The 24708-nt window shown below is 42.4% G+C and overlaps 1 protein-coding gene across 2 annotated transcripts; it reads left to right on the top strand.

Moving 5' to 3' along the window:
• Positions 1-2648: 2648 nt before the first annotated feature.
• golgb1 (golgin B1) lies at positions 2649-22996 on the top strand. 2 transcript variants are annotated; one of them, XM_035907496.2, is made up of 20 exons: positions 2649-2753; positions 5268-5346; positions 5471-5662; positions 5752-5865; positions 6064-6228; positions 6313-6435; positions 6910-7023; positions 7247-7940; positions 8019-8095; positions 9988-10045; positions 11351-16358; positions 16440-16851; positions 16930-17163; positions 17245-18078; positions 18192-18385; positions 18734-18893; positions 19985-20085; positions 20179-20250; positions 20820-20910; positions 21026-22996. In XM_035907496.2, the coding sequence occupies exons 2-20, from the start codon at positions 5278-5280 to the stop codon at positions 21161-21163; spliced, it is 8850 nt and encodes a 2949-aa protein (XP_035763389.2). In that variant the 5' UTR covers positions 2649-2753; positions 5268-5277; the 3' UTR covers positions 21164-22996. The 2 variants fall into 2 exon arrangements, with proteins under 2 accessions (XP_035763389.2, XP_006780883.2); XM_006780820.3 differs by having other exon boundaries at positions 6061-6228.
• Positions 22997-24708: the final 1712 nt, after the last annotated feature.

Raw genomic sequence — 24708 nt, 5'->3', positions numbered from 1 at the left:
AAACGATGGGATACATCTGCCTCAGCATGTGGACTCGGGTATGAGCGACGCAGATTTAATGCTTTGGGTGAAGACTAAGCAAACTTCAAAACATTCTCCTAGCATTAGCATACATAGTTCTTCTGTGTACGTTCTATTTAGACCTATGATATAAGTTAATGTTGACTAATTTAAATGTTTAAAATGACCAGGGGACGGTCTCATCAAACCCACAAAGTCAAAACAATTGCAAATCAAATTTCTGGTACCTGCAACTTTTGCTAAAAACATCAATCAGCATTCTATTGATTATTAGTGTGGTTTTTCCACACTCGTAAAAGAAGTTTATTCAGTTTGTTAAATAGGAGCGTTCAGGTATGCATTAACAAAATCCAGACGACAAAAGTAGTCTGTTGTTGTAAGACCACTTTCGGACAATTTCAAATCCATCATTCTACAGCGAGACAGATTATTTAACAACATTCAATACAGTTACCAATCTTACCAAATTTACCCCATGATCAAATCGTACAATGCTCGGAGAAACTGCAGAAAATGCAAGAACTACATCTCTGACTCTGCAGGCGTTGGTTAGCATGTTAAATGTTAAAGTTCATGACAGTATAATTACAAAAAGACTGAACAAGCATGGTTTGTTTGTCAGGATTGCCACAAGAAAGCTTCTTCTGTCTAAAAAACAAACAAACGTGGCAGCAAAGTTGCATCTGATCAAGATTTCTAGTGGAGACGTCTGGACAGAATGCACAGCACCAAACACCTCATAGCAGGTATCAAGCACGGAGTGGAGGAGTGAGGATCTGGAGTTATTTTGTAGCCCAGGACCTGAGGACCTTTTTCAACCATGAACTCCTCCTTATACTAAAGTGTTCTAGAGTTAGATCCGAAGCTATCTGTCTGACAGCTAAGGTTTGGGCAAAACAAGTCATGCTTCAAGATCCTAAGTAAATCTACAACAAAAAGAAAAGAACCAAGGTGTTTCACTGACCTATTCAAAGTCCAGACCCCACCCTGACTGAAATGCCTGTGCATAAACCAATGCTTGCAAACCTCAAAGAATTGAAGCAACACTGTGAAGAAGAGTGAAAAAAATATTCTTCCACAACGATGTGTGAGACTGATAAAGTTACAAAGAAGATGATTACTTCATGTTACTGCTGCTAAAGCGGGGGTGTACTCACTTTTTCACGCACTGTTTCTGCATTTCAACTTAGGGGTTTTCTTTGTTAGATAATATGTAAGTATGTAATATGTAGCTACTCGTTTCATCAATAAAAAGGCCAAAGCAAGTTTCTTTAAGAGACCCTGTTTGGCATGCTGTTTAATAATTATCCTGTGAAACAAATATCTTTATATATCGCAGGTTATAAATACTCTGTTTATCCTTTAAGCCATTTTTAATCATGAAAAAAAAAAGCTTCAACAGCATCAGCTTTTCTGTGGATTTTTTTTAAATGAACCAGAATTAGAAGGTTACTACAAATGATCTCATTAGAGAAGTTTATTTGGATACACCAGATTAATGCCAACAAGGCGTTACAGTTAAAGTTAGTGTATTATTATATCAAAACACAGAAAATAAAATGACATTCGTGTCTAAGTGCTTTCATATGAAATTAAACATCAGTGCTTTGTTACAATGATTTTGCAGTCAAACTCAAAAGCATTCATGTGTTGTGTTCTGCAGCTATGAGTGCATTTTAATTTTAACAGCATATTCTTGTAAATGTCATAAAAAGACATAACAGATATATACTCTACATGTTAGTGTTTAAACTTCTTTTAAATAAAAAAAATTATATATATATGTATATACTGTATATACTAAAATTAATTTGGGGATCATTTTAAAGCATCATTACAAGAAAGGTTAAACTAAAAAAAAAGTGTTCTTCCTGCAGATTTGCATTAGCTTTCATTACCCTGTGACAGAAGGTATAACGGATGACTGGCCTGGATATTCAGCTTCCAATAGTTTGGAAGAGCTTCTCCGAAACATGGATATTTATCCACACATACATCAACAGATGTATGTTACAAAATAAACTACATTTTAAAAGCTTAAAAAGGTAAAAAGCTTCAGTAAGGCATTATCTTCACTCTTTGTTCAGCTTCATATTCATTTACAGTGTCCTCTCTAGGTCTACTGCCCATGTAACATGGTTGGACACAGTTATAACAGACGAATAAAATCACTGTGGTGGCACATCAGAGTCCGGGCAGATCTCTCTGGCCACACCATGGATGCTTTTCCTCTTCTTCCAGTGCAAGTGTCTGTAGATGGAGTCAAAAACTGCCACCGTGTAGCGTGCAAACAGGCTTGTCCACTTCACTGCATCCACCATCCACTTCACTGAGCGTCCAGCAAATGCCACAAACACTGTGGTGTAGTGTGCCAGCAGCAGAAGGCTCCTCCCCAACTGCTTGCAATGGTTGATGAGCAGGTGGACTCTTTGATCATGCCTTACCATTATTATAATTTGCTCTGTATTGCTCTACAAACAGATATGATTATTTTTTTAATACCAGTCTTCGTTGTCTTAGTGTATATTTTTTATGTAGATACTCCCCGACGAGCAGTAGGCGCTTGTAAATTTGCACACAGTCCCTTACACACGTAGCTCCCGGTCGTCCAATCAGAGCAGAGGAAGTTTTGTTTCCGGGAATGTTTGGTGATGTGGCTCTGCTCTGAAATCCATCCGAGGAAATATATCAAATAAAAACCAGACACATTTACCTGGAAAGCACTCGTACAGGTGAGTCAAAAGTGTTTTCTTTTAAAAGCCCACCCCTGACTGGGCTACATAACAGAGCTGTCATGCACATAGGAGAGAAACTCTGCGAAGCCGCTTTAAAAGACGCTGTCCTTATTTACCTGTTATCAGCGTCAGCTAGCCGAGTAGCTCCAGCTAACTTGTTACCATATCGTGGAAACTACGGCCGCAATAAACGGATGTTTTCACAGAGCATCCTGTTCACGGCGCCGTCTCCTCATCTTCAGATGTATTTGCTGGTTTCTGAAAACATCAGCATCCAGCCGCTCGGAAAGTGTTCCCGTCCATTTTCGCGTTAGCTAGCTTATAATCTTTGCTGTTCTCAAAAAGAGTGACGCAGCCGCAGTGGAGCGTCCAGTAGGTTCGGAGAGATTCGGCTCTGTCCGCTCCAGCTCGGAGAACTTAGTGGGAATTTATGCTTCGGGGGGAAATATACACAGAAAAATACGTCGCAACCGCAAACTTCTGTGAAATCCAACGACCTAAACGACGATGTAACCTAGTTCTTGTTTTTCTTCTTTGGACCTCAATGGGGGTGCAGACCAACTTATACAGCGCACATCTCCCTAGAACTAAAACTACACGACCCGTCGTCGCAGCCCGCATCTGCTGTGATTGGTCTGTTCAGTACCGTCAATTCCTCCTAAGCGTTTCCGCAGTGGGAGAATAACAAACGTCGCCTCTATATAAGGAATAATAATTGAGATAATAGTATAAAGATAACGACTGACCAATCTCAGCGACTTCCTGGAGGGAAATTGCTAAAACTATCGGAATGGGCGTGAGGGAATCTACAAAGCCAAGTGGGAAAAACTTGAAAATTCCCAGCATTTTGCTTCTATAAAAAACAAAACAAATTACTGACTGGCACAGCATATAAAAACACTAGGGCACTACCATATTGTCATGAAAGCATACACTTTGATTTGTTGTATCTAATATGTTTGCTTATATTGGTAAATAGGCTGTAGACAACAAAATTTGTGTAGGGGCTATATATATATATATATATATATATATATATATATATATATATATATATATATATATATATATATATATATATATATATATAAGTTACCCGTTTTGCAAGTATCTCTATGATACTAAGTGGTGTTAAGCTAAGCTAAAAACTGAAGAGATTTTTGGCTTTTTTTGTTTGTTTTTTGGCATACATCTTTGAAAAAGTTTGATAAATCTGACAAAACAACCTGTTTGCAGTTAGTGGCACTTTAATTGCTTTTGTAAAGCTTAAGAAAGACATTTGACCAGCTGTCAGAGTTGCAGATGATTAAGTAAATTTGTCTACTTTGCTTCTGCAACAATGTGAATTTTCTCTGGGACTAATAAAGGCCATCTCATCTCATCTCATCACAATATTTATAAAATTTCCTGCTCGTTTTGACTGAAGAACTCTCAGCCAAACCTCAGAACATTTTATACAATTAATGACAGCAGTGCCTTTGTGTGACGGGATAATTCGTAACCTGCTACCTCCAAGTTTTGACCTTTACTCTCAAACACGCCTCTTTCCACTGCCTGCCTGTGCACACAAAGTAAAATCAATATGTTTGTATTCATGCCTTCACATAATGTGTTATAATGTCCACAACATTTGATGGGATACATCAATTTTACAGGAATAAATAATTTTTCCAGCCTTTAATGTGATCACCTGTACAATTCAAATGAAAAACAAACAAATCTGTTATAGCAACTTTAGCATCCTTCCTCACTTTTCTTTACAAAAGCACTCCAAAGGTGTCCGATTGCGAGGGCATCTTTTGTGGACAGCCCTCTTGAGGTCACCCCACAGATTTTCCTTTGGATTTAGGTCTGGGATCTAGCTGGACCATTTGAAAACTTCTATTTTCTTGTGATGAGCTCATTCTTTAGTTGACATGGATGTATGATTGTCTCCATGGTTGTGTTGAAAGTTGAAATCCCTCTTTTATCTTCAGAATTCTAGCAGACACCTGAAGGTTTTAGGGCAAAAGTGACTGGTATTTTGAACTGTTCATAATTCCCTCCACACTGACTAAAGCCCCAGTTCCAGCTGCAGAAAAGCAACCCAAAGTACGATACTGCCTCCACCATGCTTCACCATGGGTATGACATTCTGTTGGTCATACAAAGCGCTGGTTTTGCACCAAGTGTACCTTTTGGAGTTGTGGGGTTGGGGTTAAACAGGCTCTTAAATTGAAGGGAAGTGTGGACAAAAGAAGACTGAATGCTTTAACAAAATATTAGTGTGAGGGTGTGCACAGGTATGCAACCAGTTTATTCTACATTTCATTTTTTTATGGTAGTCTCATATTTTTAACATCATAAAAACCTGGCATTTTGACAGGGGTGTGTGCAGTTTTTATATCTGCTGCATATAAAATTTGTCACATATCAGTACGGGACATAATTTATGCATTAGAGGTTCATCTAGACTGAAACCCATCATTTATTTTTCCTTTTATTTATTTATTTATTTTTTTACTTTCACAGTGCCATCTTTATGTTAAGCCGTCTGGCCACAGTCCTCCAGGAGCTCTCTGGAGAGGAGGGCCAAGATGGAGAACAGCAGGTGAGAGAGCATCAGATAAATTTTAACAGCCAATAATGAGAGATTTTGAGCCAGCAGTGTCCCTGGTATTTAAAGGTGTGAACCTTATGTTGAAGAATCAGAGCTTTAATTACTCCTTTTACAGGGCACGCTAGTGCCTCAGCTCCCTTCTGATGACGGTCAGGCTCCAATGGGGTCAGAGGTACCTGAGGAGGCCATGGAGAGGCTGGCCCACCTGGAACAACTGGTGGTCCAACTGAAGGAGCTCATCCGAGATAAAGATACCCAGCTCCTCCAAAAGGACACTGAGCTGACCAACAAAGATGCTCAGCTTAAGGTAAGTAAACCTTTGTGTGTTTGTGCTTGTGGGTGATCCTTCATACTTTGACTGTCATATTTTGAGTGTTATTTTGCTTCACGTTACAGAACGAGAGAGAAGAAGCTGAGGCCCGTTTCACCAAACTCAAGCTGCAGGCCAAAGCCAAGATGGCGTCGCTCACAAAACAGATAACTGAGCTAAAAGGACAAGAAGGCACAACAGTGAGTTTTAGTGTGGTTAAAAGTTGTGAAGAGAAGGCAGCTAACACCATTGGGTCTAATGCACTTGGTAAAAAAAAGGACATTAATTGATTTGTTGTTTGTGTAGACAAGGACACGCAGCTGGTTAACCACACACCAGCAGTAAAGCTCATGTCCTTTGATTTGATCTGACTTGAGCATCTGTTCTGTCTGCAGCAGAGTCCAGACAGCTCTTTCACTGGAGCCAGCGCTGCAGTCGAAGAGGAGCTCCAGGAGCTGAAGAAGAAGCTGAGCGAGGAGGAAGCCAGGAGCCGGGAGCTTGAAGAGCGACTTCTGGCCTCTGAGCAGCTACTACAAGAGAAGGAGGCTGCCCATGCTGAACAGGTGATGCAGAATATCTGTGGTTGTAGAGCTTTAAAATTACTACTAGTGCTATCTCTGAATGGGTTCCTTTGTTTTTACTTTCAGCTGCAGAAACTTCAGGCGGTGGTCTGTGAGAAGGACGTGCGTTTCCAGGAACAGATTCAGAAACATGAAGAGGAGCTGCTGAAGGCAACAGTGCAGTCTCAGGATGAGGGCGAGCTTCAGAAGGTAAAAGATTGTCAGTTTATTTCTCTAGCATAAGTAACAAATTAGGCTGTGGTTTCTTCATTACTAGCTGACTGATTCCACCTGTACTAGATGTACTGTTGTTTAACTTTGTATTAAGTGTTTAAAACGGTACAGAAACCCTGAAATATTGTATTTGTTCCATACAAATTGCAATACAAATAGTGGCTTATGTGAAATCTGACATAGCTGCTACTGTTTCTGAGGCCTAATTTAATTTTTGTAGCCCAAAATCACCCATGTGGCATAAGAATGATGCATCATTAAATGGTTTATCAGGGGAAAAGGGGGCACCTTTGCTCCTAAAAGTGTCAATGAACTACAATCAACCTTCGGGTCATAAACACAGAAACAGTTTCAGTTTGTGAAGCAGTGAAAGTGCACCATAGTTTCCACCCTTCACATATACATTGACGGTGCATTACACGCTGCCTGTTTTTATGGTGTTTTCCTCAGGCCCTGCATGCAGCTCAGCAGCGCTGTGAGGAGCTCGAAGAGGCCCTGATGTCTCGTGCAGGAGAGCTGGAAATGCTGCAGCAGGAAGTGAGCAGTGCTGATCAGCAGAAACAGGTACAGATCCTGTTTGATTAGATAGCTGATATGATTGTTTGCCTGCTTAAAGCTTGTTGGTTTTGACGCTGTTCTACATTATAGCAGTTATTTGCACATGATAAAAAGATGATCAAACAAAGACACGCCCTACATTTTGATGACAAGTTGTTATTATTATACGTTGTTTCTCTGAGCTAGATAAAAAAACACCCACTCATACAGTCTTTTTTGTTCTCCTCAGATCCTGACTGGTCAGTTCCGGCAGATGGAGCAGGAGCTGGCGGAGGCCGCCAAGCTGAGGGAGGAGGAGAAGCAGCAGTGGGCCGAACAGGCGAGCAGGGCTGATGCAGAACTCGCGGGCCTTCGAGCCAGCCTGGAGGCCCTGGAAAGAGAGAGAATGGAGGTGGTGAAGCAGGAGAGCGAGCTGGCCTCCCTGAGAGAAGCAGAGCGTGCGAGTCAGGAGGCGCTGGAGAAGGAGAAGATGGAAGTCGCCAGATTGCAGGCAGAGCTAACTGTGATGAAAGAAGCTGAGCTTGTAGCCACACAAGCAAGTGAGAGAGACAGGGTGGAAATCGGTCGGCTTGAAGGGGAGCTTTCGTCAGTGAGAGAGGCAGAGTCTGCAGCTGTCCACGCCAGGCAGGATGCCTCGGAGAGGGAGAAATCTGAAGTGGAAAAATTGGAGAAAGAACTTGCTTCCCTCAGGGAAGAGCAGGAAGATATGCAGAAGAAGGGCGAGCTCTTCACTGAAATCTGGAAGCTTCTACATTCTCTGGCTGAAGAAATTGTGCCCGAGGAGATCCCCGTCCCTGTTGACCCGTCTCATCTCCTGGGCACCGTGCACTCCATCGAAGCACAAATGACGAGACTGAAAGACAAATGCAGTGCAAGTGAGGAACAATGTGCCCACCTCACTCACAGCATGGAAACTCTGCAGGGTATGAGTGCTTATCTTGACGTCTGTTGTGGGATTCTGTGAATGAATCTTTTTACTAATACAAACATCTTATTTTCAGAACAACTTGAAAGAAAAACTACAGAACAGGAGGAGACCAACACTAAGATACAGCAGCTGGAGCAGCAAATTGTAACGGTGAGTACAAAAGTACAGAAGCAACTTTTAAACCTGCTGAAGTCTGACAGTTGTGGCCCTGCTTGACCCTGGCTAACTTAAACCTTTGTTTGTTATTCCCACTGTTGCCTAGTTCTTGTTCATATGGCATCATAATTGATTATTGGGATTCTCTATAATATTACAGGGTGTTGACCGCTACACTTATTTTATTTATTAAGTCATTCCTTTGCTAGTTTAAGTTGTTGTGTTGTGTTTAGTTGTGCGTAGTGCCGGCGTGGGACAGTTACCAATTTTGTTGTACTATTGTACTAGGTATGACTGTGCAATGACAATAAAGAGTTGTCTTATCTTATCTAATCTTATCTTATCTTACACCAGTAAGGTGAACTCAACAATACTTCTCATTATTAATTTCATCTTTATTATCTTGAGGCTCTCCACACCAGTCCCAGTTTTTCATGAGGGAAAATTAATTTCCCACCTGCACCTGCCTGACAGCATAAATGTCATTTAGATGAGTGTTTTTGTGAAGTGGTGCTTAACTGAAAATGGAACTCAGTAGTAGTAATAGCTATAGACTGTATTTAAAAGAACGATGTAGTCACAGTGTCACTCATCTGTGCGTGCACTTGGTTAGTATTTTGTCCTTTCCCATGTTGGGAGTTTTTTTGGAGCTAGAAGTGGCCATAATAGTGGAGTGCTAAACTACCAGCTAATGCTAGCTAGCTTGGTTAGGCTGTATGGGTAAGCAATTGCAGTTACCTGTTACTCCAGAGATGTTACAGTGCTCGTCGTGTCCTTTCTGAATGCATTGCAAACCGATCTCAGTATGCAAATAAATTGGTTGTGCCTCACAGCCAGCAAAATGGCGCACACCCAGGAGGGAGGGACACAAGCCCAGGTGTTTTTCATTTTCAAAGGGCAAAACTTACAGCTACTACTCAGAAAGACTGGGTGGTCTAAATGGTGTCCTAAAATAGAGGGCTTAAATTTTGCAAATACTTACCTGTTTGTTTAACACAGGATATAAGCAGCCTGTTTCACTAGAGATACACATCACAAAGCAGTCTCAAATAAGCTCTGTGATGACATGAAAGCTTTATCATCTCTACGGAGCTTCAGCCTGAGTTTCTTAGTGTCTTTGTCCTGCGGTTCTTTTATGGCATCTCTGTGTTTATTATTAGAAAAAGTGTGAGACTGGTAGCTGAGTATAAGTACTTCTGCAGATGTAGACGTGTCATTTGTACGTTTTGCCATCTGTCAACAAAGTCAACCTTTGTTTTGAGATCGGGACGGTCAAACTGGTTTTATCGGCTACTACCAGTCCAGGTCACAGCTTCAGTCTGGACAGCAGACAGACAATACTTCATGTCAGTGTTAGGAATATCGTCTAATCCCTCCTGGGCTGATCTGATGGTCAGACCGACTGACCCGACCGACATACAGCCTGCTGCTGATAGAGATTTAAACTAGACGAGCAGCCTTGGAGGGTTTCTGTATCAGTTTTTACTAATATTTTAATGTTTTATATGCTTTATATACTTTATTGGTCTGGTTTCTATTTAGTTATATTGTTGAATGGTTTTAGCTTTGTTTAAGCACCTTTCACTTTTATTTTGAAAAGATTAAAAAACATATGATCATCAAGTTCAAAGCACAACAAGAAGTTTGTTTCTGCATCCTTTCAAACTTAGTTTAAAATCACAACACTGGTAAGAGTAGTGTAAACACAAAAAATGACATTTACCTGTGGACTGGGTGAATGTCAAAATCCTTATCACAAAAGGCTTTCTACCTTTTGTGTAGTGTGAAATGTCATTGTGGTTTCTTTGTTGAAGTCCTTTTTTTGCACCGTTGTAGTTTGCAGGATGTCTTTAAACTTGTCGCTTTTTTTGTTGTTGTTCTTTTAGATGTCGGAGAGACAAGAAGCGGCTGAACCAACACAGGATTCATCTGAAGCTGAAAAAGGTACGGTATGATTCCTAAAATAAATGCACTCATTATTTGGAGACAGAATTGAAGAGGAAGTTAAAATCTGTGTAAAATATTTCTTTGAGATTCCAGAGATTAACAGAAGGCTTCCATATTTGTTTGTCTTTATGAGGGCAGTCCATTTAGGAATGAGAATGACATTCAGGTCCTAATTTAAACCATTAAATAAGGTTGAATTCTATTGCTTTTAAAATCGTTTGACTAAATTAATTTTTCCTAATTTATTAAAAAAATATGAAGGTGAAATCAGAGTGGATTTTCTTTAGAGTGAAGGTGTCTCTACTTTTATTCTGTGAGTCATGTTTCACTGCAAGAGTCCCACTTACAAATAGAATAAATTAATAATAAAAATATCATCCCACATTCATAAATATACATCTATAAAACTACAGTAGAACTATAGAAATACATCACAGCATTTTGTTATTCAGTATACTCATTGCTTTTAGACACAAATTATCTTCATCATTATTATTATTTATTTTTTTATGCTGATTATTTATGTAGGGTTTTTCTTCAACCACGGTGACATCCAACACATTTTGATCTCAGGAAGGCTGAACATAAACCACCTGCTTTTCTTTAAATGTAAAGAAGTGCACTGTAAAATTCTTAATATTTACATTACAAAGTCTTTGAAAAGTTCATAAGAAAAATTTTATTAAAAAATTCTTTTATTTTAATTTACTCATATTTGGTAAGTGTTTATAATTTCAGCAGTATGTGTTTTTCACAATCAGTCTGCCATTGTGACAAATAAAACCTGCTGTTGTAAATCAAAGAAAAGCGTCAGTGCTGATCTTCTGCTCATCCACCCTACTTTGGTGTGACAGAGCAATAAGGAAGCTGTAAAACCGACAATAATTCAGACCTCGGGTTTAACTAAATTTAAAATTCCTGACAACCGTTCTCAGAACTCGATCCATTTTTAACAACTTGCAAGACAAAGTGGAAAACATGTGTCCTCCTTTTCTGTAAGTTAAACACTTTGCACAGACATCCAGTGAACTTTCTGTTCCTTTGCCGCCAACTGTATGTTTCACACTCCTGGACCAGACAAGCTAAGATCATAAAAATGTTCTTTGGCTTTAGTTGTCAGGTTATATATTCATTTTCTGAATGCCAAATTATCTATGTGAACTTTGAACAATATTGTATTGCAGCAGCACGCACCCTCTGTTGGTGTTTGTTTTTAGACTGCACTTGCATTTGTTTTTGATTTGGTACTGCTTATTTTAGATCATTCTTATCATTCGTTTCTTATTTAATTTTATCTCACAGCACACATACTGGCCCTGGAACAGCAGCTGCTGGAAAAAGACAACGAGCTGGTTGTTTTGCGGGAATCCCTCATACTTGCTAATAAGCAAAGCTTAAGTGAGCTTTCACCAAATGAAAACTGTGATCAGACCCCAGATCAGGTTGAGGATGCTGTTACGGCTCCCCTCGATAGCTCTGCAGCCCTTTCTGACTTCATGGCAGACACCCAAGAAGAAGAGAGCACTTTAGTTGCTGAGGACACCTCTGTTCTCTCCATTTCTGCTGAGAATCAGAGCAGTCCAGAGCTAATAGGAAACCAGTCAGATTCCCCAGAGGAATCCAAAGGCACCTCATCGGATGAAATGGTTGCCAGTAGTGATTCAGAGGTGGCTCACAGCAGCTGGACACTCCTGGAAGCTGTGAATCAAGATGGAGGTCAAGAATGGCCCTCCATCGTCCAGGACTTTGGTCAGTCGTGGGTGGCGACAGGCATGGAGCAAGAAACCACCACGGTTCAAGTCGAGTCCTCGTCTGTCGTCATCAGAGAGACAGTTCAAGTTCATGTAAGTCAGCAGAGTTCTTCCTCCTTGTCCCATGAAGTCAGTGTTCACTCCGGCCAGGTCTTCGCTCAGGCCTTAGCTGAGGAGCTCCAAAAGAGGTACAGTGAACTTCTGGCTGAGCTGCAGAGGCTCAGAGAGACAGCTGCAGAGTCACAGGAGAAAATAAAGAGTCTGGAAGAGGAAACAGAATCCCTAAGTGCTGCTAAAGAAGAGGCTGAGTCCAAGGCTGCGAGTTTAGCGGAGGAGCTCGGTTCAGCCAGAGAGGAGCTAGATAAACATTCCCAGGAAAGCAGCTCTGTAGCGAAGAAGCAGAGCGTTGAATTTCAGCTTCTTGAAGAACAGATAGACATTTTAAACAGTGAAAATAAAACCAAGGAAGACCGACTTCAGGCTTTGCAGACAGCTCTGGAAACGGTCCAACATGCTCTCTCTGAGCAGGAGGGTCAGGTTAGGATGCTCAGCACTCAGCTAGAGGAAAGAGAACTCCTCGCCTCTGAGCTGGAGAGGAGGCTTCAAGACATGGAAAGCAGCATGTTGGAATACTCCCAGACATCAGATCTCAACACTGAGTCTTTGTCAAAGAAGGACTCTGAGATTAGCGAGCTACAGCTTCGTCTCAATCAGAAAGAGCAGGAGATGCTGGAGCTCAATGACAGCATGTCTACTAGACTCCTTCAAGCAGAAGAAGAGAAGTTCCAGATTGACAGCGAGATGAACAAACTGAAGGAGAAGATGGAAGAACTTCAGAAGATTAAAGAGGAGAAACAGCAAGAGACCACTGAAGACTCACCTGTCCTTGTAGACGATGAAGTTGCTTGCTTACGGCAGGAGAAAGAAGTCATGGAAAAGCAGCTGACAAACACAAAGAAGAAGCTGCAGGCAGCACTTGTGCAGAGAAAAGAGCTCATGAAGAAGGTTGCTGACTTTGAGGCAGAAGCAAAGAAATGGAGCGAGAGGGATGAGGCGGCAATGGGAGAAATTCCTGAAAAGTCAGAAGGACACAAGATTGAGAAGATGGAGGTAAAACTTGTGGAGCTCGAGCAAGCTTTAAGATCCAAAGAGGAGGCGGTTGAGAGTCTTAAGCAAAAAATAACAAAGCAGGACCAAGTTCTTGCTGAGACTCTGGCTAATAGAAAGCTAAGTGAAGAAGCTGAGATTTCTCCTGAAACAACCGCATTACAATCTCAGGTGACGTATCTCGAAGCAGAGTGTGAAACGCTGCAGAAGAAGCTTCAAGAGGTGCAAGAGTCTCGCAAAGAAACTATCCGTAAGGCAAAGGAAAAAGACCGGCACCATCGCGAACAGCTCAAGCAGCAGAAAGAGGAATACGGTGGCCTTATGGAGCGTTTTGAGGTCCAGAGCAGTGAACAGGAAGTTCTTCTCACTAAACTGAGAGAACTAGAAGAAAAGGTGAGCGCTGAAAGAGAAGATCCAACTCCTCAAGAGCCAAAACACACGGTGGAAAACATGGAAAAGCCTTCAGGAAATGTTTGGGTCCAGGAGGACTGGGTTGATTTTGCTTCACCTGAGACTGATTCATCACAACCGCAGTCCAGCGATCCATGTCAGCCTGCGTCTGAGGTCCTCTCTGAACAAATGGAGGATTCTCTGAAAACTCTCAGAGAGGAGATCCAGACTCTACGGACAGCAGGTGAGGAACTCGAGAAGCAGCTGCAGGAAACCCACGCCAGCCTGTCGCAGAAGGAGACTGAGTTATTGGAAGTGGGCAAAGAGCTGCAAGCACTCAGAGAAAAGGAAAGGCAGATTGATGCACTTTCTGCAGAAGTTGATGACCTCAGAGAGAAGTATCGCCAAGCCGAGTCTCACGCTGAAGCCCTAAAAGCAGAAATGGACGCTGCAGCCAAAGCAGCAGCCGCAGAGTCCTCGTCTTCAGTCGTAGCTCTTCAGGATGAAGTCGACAGCTTCAAGCAGTTTCTCGACAACAAGAATGTCGAGATAATGGAGCTAAGTCAGCAGCTGAGTGAGCAGAACACACTTATAAATTCTATGCAAGACACAGTGGCCCAGAAGGATCAGCTGATAGCTTCATTACAGGATGAGCTGAAGGCCGAAAAGGAAAAGTCACACAAGTTAGAGGTTGAGGTTCCACAGAAGCAAGAAGAGGACAAAGACAGCGAGGAGAAGATCCAGCAGCTTCAACGAAAGCTTCAGGCTGCTCTGATCTCTCGCAAAGAGGCTCTTAAAGAGAACAAAACCCAGAAGGAGCAGCTCGCTTCGACCGAGAAGGTTATAGCTGAACTACAGCAGAAAATTGAATCTGCTGAAGATGAGCTGGAGAAGCTGAGAGCTGAAAGAGTTCGACTGATTGAAGAGGTTGACCGGACATTATTGGAGAACCAAAGTTTAGGATCCTCGTGCGAGAGCCTCAAGCTGGCAATGGAAGGTATCCTCAATGAGAAAGATGCCTGCAAGAGAGAAGTGGAGCTGGCAAAAGAAGAAGCGGCCAGAACCTGCAGAGAATGGGAGGAAAAGGTTCAAACCATGAAGGATGAGTACGAGACACTTCTCAAATCTTATGAAAATGTGAGCGATGAGGCGGAGAGAGTGAGACGAGTCCTGGAAGCTGCGAGGCAGGAGAGACAGGAGCTGGCGGCAAAAGTCAGGACTCATGAGACGGCAAGGCAGGAAGCTGAAAGACAAGTGGAGGAAGCGCAGAAGGAGGTCAGTGCAGTGAAGGATAAAATGAGAAAGTTTGCCAAAACAAAGCAGCAGAAAATTCTAGAGTTGGAGGAAGAGAACGAGAGGCTCAGAGAGATCCAAGAAAAGCCGTCAATAAAACAAGAAGACAGAGCTCCTGGGGATGAACTTGAGCAGCTTCAAGAGGAGCTGAGAGCTTTGAAAGCTGAGCTACATGCTACAGTGGCAGAAAGAGACTCTTTAGGGCAGCAGATTGAAGGTCTGAGGGAAGAACTTGCCCAAATAAGAGAAAAGGAAAATGATAATGTAGAAGAGGTTGTCACTTCCCAGAAATCAGATGCAAGTACGATGACAACAGAGCCTGCTGAGATTCAGAATGAGGACAAAGACAAACCAGTAACGCCAGAAGAGATTCAAGATGACCAAATAGTGGCAGCAACTGCAAAAGAAACCCATTCGCAACCTGCTGAAGAAAATGAAAAAGCAGAAATGAGTGAAAAAGCTCAGATGCTACTGGAAAATAAAATGAGGGAGGTCGAGGCTGCTTTCACCACTGAGCGGGAACAATGGCAGGAGCGAGAAGCTGAGCTCAAAGCTGAACTGGCCTCTCTCGAGCGACATCTCCAGGAGAGTAAGGAGAAGGAGAGCCTCTCAGTCTCCTTAGAGAAGTGCCTTGAAGAGAGCAAAGAAAGAGAAAAGAGCCTGATTGAAGAGGCTTCAAAGAGGGAAACCCAGTTCAAAGAACTCCTCAGAAGTCTTGAAGCCGAAAAAGATAATCTGGAGGAGCGTCTGATGAACCAGCTGGCTCAGCTCAATGGAAGCATCGCTGGCTACCAGCAGGAGGCAGCTGAGAACCGGGAGCACCTCACCGAGCTGCAGCGGGAGCTCGAAAGGTTAGAGAGGGAAAGAGCCGAACTTGAAGCTGAGGCTCGGAGCGAGAAAGACCGAGCTGCCAGGCTGGAAGAGGACATGAGGCAGGCCCAGCGGGAAAGAGCTGAGGCCGAAGCAGAGTCTGGTAAGCAGAGGGAGCTGGAGCAACAGCTGAGGTCTGCTCAGAGGGTCAAAGAAGGCAGCCAGAGCAGAGCACGACAGCTGGAAGAACTGCTGAGGGAGAAACAGCTGGAAGTCCGTCAACTGCAGAAAGACTGCATCCAGTACCAGGAGAGGATCAGCGAATTGGGAAGAGAAGCGAAGGTGCTGCAGATGGGTCACAATGAGCTCTGCAACAAACTGGAAAAGTCCCAGCTGGAGGCCTCCAAAACTCTAGAGGACCTGAAAAGAACTGAAGCAGAGGTTGCTAGTAATAAATCCCAACTAGATGAGGCCCAGAAACAGGCGAGCGAGGCATTAGCTGCCAAAAAGACCATCGAACAGAGCATCCAGCAGAGAGAGGCTGCTCTAAAAGCTGAAGCAGAGGAAACCCTGGACTCTGTGAGATTCAGGCTGGGAGCTGAGCTGAAGGAGATGGAGCTGAGACTGGAGGAGGCTTATAGAGAAAGGGAGAAGGAGGAGGAAGCTACTCTGGAGGCCAGAGAGATAGCAGAAGACCTTGAGAGAAGAGCCCAGGAGACGCAGGCTCGTCTGGATGAGTCTCTGGCCAGGTTAGCTGCCTTCTCACGCTGCATGTCCTCCCTGCAAGATGACCGGGACAGAGTTGTGGACGAGGCCCGGCAGTGGGAGAGTCGCTTTAATGGTGCCCTGCAGGCTAAGGAGGCTGAAGTTCGAGAGGCTGAAACACGTGCCAAAGGCCTCGCGGAACAGCTTCAGAAAGAAACAGCACTGAAAGAGGAACTGCAAGTCACAGTTGAAAGGTAAGAATGTTCCCTTTGAATTTGTCTGTTTTACTGAGTTTTTACATTTTAGCCTATAATCCACTTTGTTGGTCCTTTCAGGTTAGAGAAAGCAGACAAGGATTGGCAGCTAAGATTGGAAGAAAAGGGGAAGAAAATCACAGAGACCCAAACTGCTCTGGAGGAGGAGAAGAAGAAGCTTCAGCAAACCGCAGCTGAATTGGAGTCTGCACAAAGTGAAGCTCACACCTTGAAAAATGAAATGGAGAGTCTTCATCAGAGACTTCAGGCTCTGGAGGAGGCCGTGGGTAGGCTGCAGGGCGATGTCGAAAAGGCCAGGTTGGAGCTACAGGAGAGGGAAGCAGAGGAGAGACGACTTTGTCTGAACGTGGAGCAGCTGGAGACAGACCTGCGATCCTCCAAAGCCCTGACAGAGACCTTACAGGCTGAGTTAAATGAGAAGGAAAGGAGAGAAGTGGAAATGCTTGGGGAGCAGGAGCAGGCTGTCGCTCAGGTATGCATGGACTTTAATTTACTGAAAAATTCAGAGAGAAATGTTGGAGATTCCTAACGTGTGTCATCTATTTCTAAGGCTGCAGACGAGGCAAGGAAAGAGGCTGACAGCAGGGCACGAGAAGCTGAGGAGGAGCTCGAGCAGAGAAGAGGAGAAGTGCGTGATCTGGAGGAAAAGCTGCGAAAAGCTGAGGAAGAGAGCAACAACAGAAAAGCCAGGCTGGACTCTTTCACAAAGGCAATGGGCTCCCTGCAGGACGACAGAGACAGAGTCCTCAACATGTACAAGCAGCTGGAAGAGAAACACTTACAGGTAATGTGTAAAAACAATACAGACTCTAAGATGTACAGAGCTTGTTTTAGCATGCATTATAATATCTTTATTTTGTTCCAGGTGATGATGGAGAAGGATGGTTTAATCCAAGAGGCGGCAGGAGAGAATAACAGCCTTAAGGAGGAGCTGCGCTCTCTGCTGGTCCAGAGAGACGACTTGTATGCTGAAAGGGCCCAGCTGTCTGCTCAGCTTTATGGATATCGAGATGAACTTAAACAGGTTTTAAGCATGAAGGACTCCCAACACAAACAGCTTTTGGCAGCCCAGAGGCAGCGTATTGTATCTTTAGAAAAGGAACGAGAGGAGTTGGAAAGTCAGTTAAAGAGCCTCAGCACAGTCAAAGAGACCGAAGTGGTGCACAAGGTTGAGAGCGAGACTCTTAGTCAGGCAGCTGAGAGGAGGCCTGCATCACAGGTGATGGATGCACCTGGTGCAGAAGTTGAGAAGCTTAGGGAGCAGCTGCAGGCAGCAAGAGAGCAGGGGGCGGCTTTGGAAGAGACTTTGCATAGAGAGAGGAAAGAGCACGAGAGCAAGAGCAAAGAGCTAGCAGAGCTGCGATGGGAGGGAGGGGTGATGCGGACAGAGTCAGAGAGCGCTCAGGAGAGGGTGGCGGAGCTGGCCCGAGACCTGCTGGCTGTTGAACAGAAGCTGCTGGAAGAGAAAGAGGTGACAGAGAAGCTGAGACAGGAGAATCAGTCATTCTCTAAAGCCATGGCTTCCCTTCAGGACAGCAGAGACGAGGCAGTGAACAAGGTCCAAGAACTGAGCCACAAACTGGAGGAGATGAGCAAGGCAGGGGGCCACACAGCACACAGCGGCCCTGCAGGCTCCACTGGAGAAGTGTGGGGACTGAAGAACGCACTACAGGCCCTGCAGAATGACAGGGAGAGGCTGGTGAGTAACCCCAAGTATGACAGATATTAATAGGGCATGCTTGAGTTTATATTCTGGTGACATTTACAGAATTTCAACATATTTTTCATTGATTTTTTTTTCTTTATGTGCAGCTGGAGCAGCTTAAAGCCCAGGAGTCTGAGCTGAAGAAGCAGAAGTCAGAGCTGGCTCGGCTGGGAGCAGGAGAGCTGATTAAAGTCAGCCAGGAGCTGCTTGAGGAGAAGCAGAAGAGCGAAGACATGCTGGGTGTCATAACGCAGCTGGAGAACATGGTGGAAATGGGCAAGCAGGAAATAGAAACACTCAGGTGACACGACAAAGCAGGAATAGCATTTATTCAGATTTTTGTTGATTTTAAAGAAAAAGAGACTTAATGCAACTATAGTATATAGTTTATGCCTCTGTGCTTATATGCTCTTTAAAGCAGGTTTTGTAAACATCATTTGTAGCTTTACAAGAATCCAGTTAATGCTCATTGTTGGTTTATAAACCAATTATTAACCAATCAGTAACCACTGCTATCATTTCACTGTTTAATTAAAGTTCAAACTAAAGTTGAATTAGCTGCCAGTTTCCCATTTATTAACAACGGTTATTATAAAGTGCTCCCCAGAAAGGCACCAATCTTTTTTTTTTCTGTGTTGTTCTTTTTCAGGCTTGAACGCAGTGATTTGATGGCTCAAGCGGAGCAGCTGAAGCAGCAGACTCTCGCCACGCTGTCAGAGAGGGACCAACAACTGAAGCAGCTCACCGCCATGCTGGAAGAGACTCGGGTGCATAAACCCAAACTCCAGCAGGAGCACTATCAGAGAGAGGTAAGCACCTAGACATTTGCTTATGACTCAAAAGGGAAAGCTATAGATTCCCGTGGGATTGTTAAAATATAAAGTGTTTAACTTGTTGCCTTTTAAATGTACACCTAGATCTGCTCATGAGGCCTTGTTATTAGTCTTTCAGCTCAGGCTATTTTATCTTTGCCACAAATTCCCAGAAGTTGTCTTCTTGAATCATTCGTGTGGCACTTTAGTTATTTAAAAAATGATTTATAAATTACTTTCCCTCCATGCTTCTTTACTATAAACACAGACTGTACGTAAAAGCTGGCTGTAATTTCTGTGTCTGAAAAGTGAAGCCAGTTTCAAATTACCTGCTTTCTTTCTAATGATCAGCGGGAGGCGACTCCACAGGTTACGGAAAGTCAGCTTGTGTAGATATAAAATATTTTTAATAATAATATTATAAAAGGCAAATATATGTTTGGATTTGTAAAAAACCGACCACTACAAATATAAAACAAATAAGCATATAAAAAAAACACGACCGCAAAGGAATTAACACAAAATGCACAAACATGTGACGGCAACAACATCGGCCACTTACAAAGGTAACACTCTCACCTCTGCAAAGATTGCCCATAGAAGTCTAAATTGGGCATGTGAGAAAATCACGTTATTGCTCACTTAATTATCTTACCTGTGTGTTTTTTGTTTTTTTTGTTTTTTTTTGTTTGTTTTACCTCTTGCTGACAGGTTTATGGCCCCAGTATCAAATTTTAGGCAACAGTGCGCTTATTTTGTAAATTATGGGCCTCATTAAAGTCAGAAAGGAGGATAAAACAAGTTGGACCAAAGATCGACATGTCAGACAAATATGTGACGTCATGAATATAAACCACAGGATGGAGATGTTAGACTTCATGTAAAAGTCAAGGTCAGGTTTATTTGTATAACACATTTAAAACAACAGAGCTGACCAAAGTGCTGTACATTAAAAGTGTGTAGCACCAAAAGGAAAAAAGAAACAACAACTGAAATAGAAACTGACAATAAAATGCAGTCATCTATCAGGATGTCACACTGGAGCCAAATGCCAAGGGGAATAAATGTAGATTCGTTCTCTTCTGCAGGGCGCAGAGGTGCTCTCTAGCGCTCCCGGCGCCCCTCAGGAGCGCAGCAGCCTAATCGAGAGCCACACCTACATGGCTGAGGTCAAAGAGCTACAGCGGAGGTACTGTGAGATCTAAACCTTTAAAAACATGTGAATATGGCAGGCTGGGAAGCATGAATACTGATTTTTAATTTCTGATTTTTTTAAAATCAGACTGGATGAAGAGATGCAGCAGAGGATGGCTGTCGAGGAACAGCTGATGGCCACGCAAGACCAACTCAAACGGTATGAACTTCAGTAGGAGATAATCTCATACTGGGAAGTTGAAGGTGCTATAAGAACATTATGTTATATTTATACTAGATGATATGAGGATGGTCCAGTTCCCTGTAGCTCTGCGGTGCTTACTGGTGTCTCTTAGCAACTCTTGTCTTTAAGTTTCCTGTTTTGGTTTGGTGTAATCACAGGCAAGGACGGGTAAACTTACCAGCCAGCTAAATATGTGGGGGCACATAGTTGCTAAAGAGGGTGTCTAAATAGGCTTGTTAGAAGAAGAAGAAGGTTAACTGGTCGAGGTCATTATCAGGGGTGAAGTGATTTAATTTTGGAGTCAACCCAGTGTTGATATCAAGGGAAGGATCAGGAGAGTCTTACTTATTCGCTTAGGTCAGTCCAGGTGGTTATACTCCATGTTGCCTCAGTTACATGTTTTTAATTGTGTGACGCCGTTATTAAGAATCAGCAAGCAATCAGCAAACAAGGCACGTTTGCATCTGAATCTCTCCTTTTTTAGCTGCGGTAAATTTGCTCCATCAACAGCGATGACAGCTAACTTCTGTTTTTCTTATTATTAGCCACGGCCAGGCTAAATGGCACTCTGCACTGGACGGGGATTCCTCTGAGACTGCCGTTTTTATCGAGCCGCCGGAAGGAGCTGTCACACGAGTAAGGCGCCGCTAATGTTCTCCCGCACCTCATCTGTCACCCTAATAACCGTAATAATAAAGACTTACGAGCTCAATGTTTCCCTTCACCTTGTCTCTCTCCTCTCCTCTCGCAGACCCGGAGAGGCGGTCCCGGTTTGATGCGGATGCTCCGAGTGGCCTTCTGCTCCCGTCAGCGCACGCCTCTGCTGCTCAGCCTCTACCTGCTCACTGTGCACGTCCTGCTGCTGCTGTGTCTGGGTGGATACCTCTGAAACCAGCTCCCTTTATAATAAACCTGACAGATAAGACGTGGGGAGAAACTGTAATGTGACCCGAGCCATCGCTATGATTTATATTGTTACATGAATTAATGAATTAAAGAAGGGCACAAACAAACAAACGTTGCACTTTACAGAAGTTTACCTTTTAGCCAAAGCATTTAGATTCATAAAGGGAGCGGATACCTTCGATTATAACTATTTGGTCCTAGTACATTGAGTGTGAATGGTGTCTTTTTAGCACCGAAGCAGAGGAGAAATAAAGGGACCACAGCACATAAAGAGTTTTAGGGGAAGAGTAGATCCAGAGTTGTTTTAGGAGACCGTGTTCGTCTTGTGCCTTTATATGTGGATAAGCTGTGTGTAAAAGAGATGCAGTCTGTGAGTATAACCTGAAAGGCTCACTTTAAGTTAAACATTTTGGAAAGTGTGCTTTTTAGCTTTCTGGAAGAGTGTAGAGGCTCTGAAATGACTCAAATCTAATCTGAGCATTTTCGAAAGCATTATTGAGGGGCATGTCTGTCTCATCATTTATAGCATCTGTATGCAGTCTAAAATAAGGCTAACTTATAGAAAAGGTGAAATGGTTGTGGAACTTTCCTATCAGCTGATTAAAACCCCTCATATATATTTAAATCTCTGTATGTAAGTAGTAAAAACCCCACAGTGTAATGACAGCTCTCTGTTTTGTAAGCTCTGAGCTGTTAATAGCCAACCAGAGAGAAAGAAAGCTGTGACCAAGAACCAGATGTTTTTATTGATCAGATGAACCACATGTAACCTGTTAATTGCTAACTGTCTGCAGCGTAAACGCAGGGATTTTGTGGCGCTAACTCCACCAGAAAGCGTTAAGCCTCTTTCTCCAAATGCCGGCTCTTCTTTTACGATGGCTTGAGGTTCAGGGCGTGCTCTTCTAGTCCAGTCTCTTCCTTATCTGTTCGTTTCATGCACAAAAATGGAGCGCAGTGCAATTTGAGTTACTTACACATTCCTGTATTATGCTGTCCTTTCTTTCCTTTTTTCCTAAATGGGACATTATATTAATATTTGTACATATGAACATGCGTTGTGTGGGGTTTTCCTCTTACATGTCCAGTATGATTCCCACTCCATGCTTCTGCTGCAGATTTAGATTGTTCACAGTTTGCTCTGTACTTTTGATGGCAGATGAAGATGAAGTTGCCTTCAGGTGCAATGTTACCACAGTGAGGAAGACTGCTGTGATTTCTAATGATATCCGTCCCATTATATTATGGACTTACCCGGATGTAGCATAACTTATATCGGAACCCTCACCCTCCTCACCCTCTGTTTAATCATTGTGTTGGTGAAACTCTTTACACTGCTTCACACCTTAAACACACACCTGTATTTGTAAATAACTGTTGAAAGGGCTGTGTAGGATAATAAAGTGTCATTAAAGTGTTGGTGGTTTAGAATCAGGTCTCTTCAAAAATGGATCCATTTTCCTGTTAGACAGTAGGCGGTTTTTAATTTACCCTGGTTTACCCTTTATTTGGGCTTTGTTAGTTTTAAATCACTTTCTTTACTTTTACATTCATAAAATGATTCTAAATAATTTGGTTATTATATTGGAAAGCCTGTTTACCCGACCATTATCATCTTCTTCTTCTTCTGAGAGATCAAATGAAGCTCAGGTCCAGGCCAGCTGAGAGAAATGGTGGCACACTGTAACTTTTTTGAAATGCCCACATAATCTATAAAACACTAAAACTGCTTTTCTTTATGGGAGGAGGATCTGTATACACTCACTGTTACTGCTGACACAACAATCACAGCTTTTAATAAAGATATTTTTAAATGTAAGTGACGTCTGGGTGAAAGTTTTTTGCCTCTAGCCTTTTTTTCTTGTAATAAGTCAGGGACTAAAAGACAAAATAAACAATAACCTGTTTCTGGTACTTAGAAATGATGCACATAGTTTATTTAATCAGTAATTTTAAGTAATTTCTGCTTCTCTTGTAGGTCTACAGATGCTTTTGTGGATCTAACAGAATAAAGACCCAATATTTCACAGTGCTTCTTTTTTTGAACATTTTCAGACATGTGAATATTGGAGCTTTAAATAATGCATGTTTTATTAAAGTTGAATTGTAAGGCGAATATATGTGTGTCAAAATGACCAACTTAAATGTAAAAATGAGCTAAAGAAGTTAGAAATTCAATGATGAAACAAAACATTCTTTAAACAGGTGAATATAATGAAGACTTTAATATTTTAAAAGTAAGTAAAACACTAAAAGTAATACAATTATCCATTTAAATATGAAAAATGCTCAAACTTCAATTAGACAATATATAAGGTAAAATGTGGACACTTTATTAGGCACACCTTGTTGGTACCAGTTTAGAAACTGTTTTGTCTTCAGAGCTGACCTAATTATTAATTTCACAGATTAAACAAAGTGCTGAAAATATTTCTCAAAGATTTTGGTCCACATAAACATGACTGACACAGTTTCTGCAGAATTGTCCGCTGTACATCCATTATAGACATCCCAAAGTTTCTCTTGGTTCGAGATCTGGTGACTGTGGAGACCATTTGAGTAGCGGGAACTCCCTGTCAGTGTTCAAAAACAAAGTGTGAGATGATTTGAGCTTTGTGACAATGTGTAAACATGTTGAACTCCAGTCCTCGAGGGCCAGCATCCTGTTTGTTTTTGAGATATCCCTGCTCTACCTGCTGCCGGTTACCTGGATCAGGTGTGCTTTGCCAATAAGAAGCTACAAGGGCAGGTTAGTTGGAAAACAAGCAGGACAGCGACCATTGAGGCCTGTAATTCGACACCTGTGAGCTAAGATGAGCTTGAATGATGGTGGCATACCTCCTGTTACACTGACTCACTGCACCATCTTGTGGTTCTCGGTGGTATTACACGAGAATTCAGCCCAGTCTTAATGCGCCGTTCACGCTCATATCTGCGCAATGACGCTTAGGAATCTTGCAAATAAGGTCACAGCTTTTGTTTCTTGACATTATTTTTGTAGATTTACTTTATTTTAGGTGTTTGACTCACTTTAAAACTGGTTTTATTACTTTTACTATGTAGGAGCGTTTTCGTTTGCTGACGTTATATAGGGAGGTAGGCAGGAGCAGGATGCACCAGGATGCATTGCTTGCTTTTTGGTAACGGGATTGATTATTTTTCCCGAATACTTTAGGACCTACCCTCCCATGTCGCACCAGTGGCCCTCTGAGATTGGTTTTTGAAAAGCAGAAACTGCAAACGCTTTTAACCAACCCCATTTTTATTATTGAGGCATAGACAGACTCCAAAAGTGAGTGCTCATGATCATTTTTCCCCACCTGTTTTAAGTTGTGTAAGCCCCCAAATGTTGCAACTGCACCACAGCAGCTGGTCTGTAATCGCTCTACTTTTTTTAAAAAAAAAAACAACTTTTTCTTTAAAGTCTGAAAATATAAGTACAAATGGCATCTGTCTTTCTGTCTTAAATCGGTCTTAAACTGCTTTAGCTTGGAAACCATAAGAGGATATTTTTATGACCTGAAACTGTTT

The sequence above is a fragment of the Neolamprologus brichardi genome, chromosome 17 (assembly GCF_056152115.1).
Source record: "Neolamprologus brichardi isolate AB-2024 chromosome 17, ASM5615211v1, whole genome shotgun sequence".
Classification (NCBI taxonomy): Eukaryota; Metazoa; Chordata; class Actinopteri; order Cichliformes; family Cichlidae; genus Neolamprologus; species Neolamprologus brichardi.
This window is presented reverse-complemented; position numbering and strand designations above follow the sequence as displayed.

Excerpts from the sequence above, each read along its gene's own strand:
- golgb1 (XM_006780820.3), top strand. The coding sequence starts at position 5,278 with ATGTTAAGCCGTCTGGCCACAGTCCTCCAGGAGCTCTCTGGAGAGGAG. Across the intron at positions 8,096-9,987 it reads TGGAGCAGCAAATTGTAACG|ATGTCGGAGAGACAAGAAGC; the intron begins GTGAGTACAAAA and ends TTGTTCTTTTAG. Across the intron at positions 20,251-20,819 it reads ACGCAAGACCAACTCAAACG|CCACGGCCAGGCTAAATGGC; the intron begins GTATGAACTTCA and ends TCTTATTATTAG.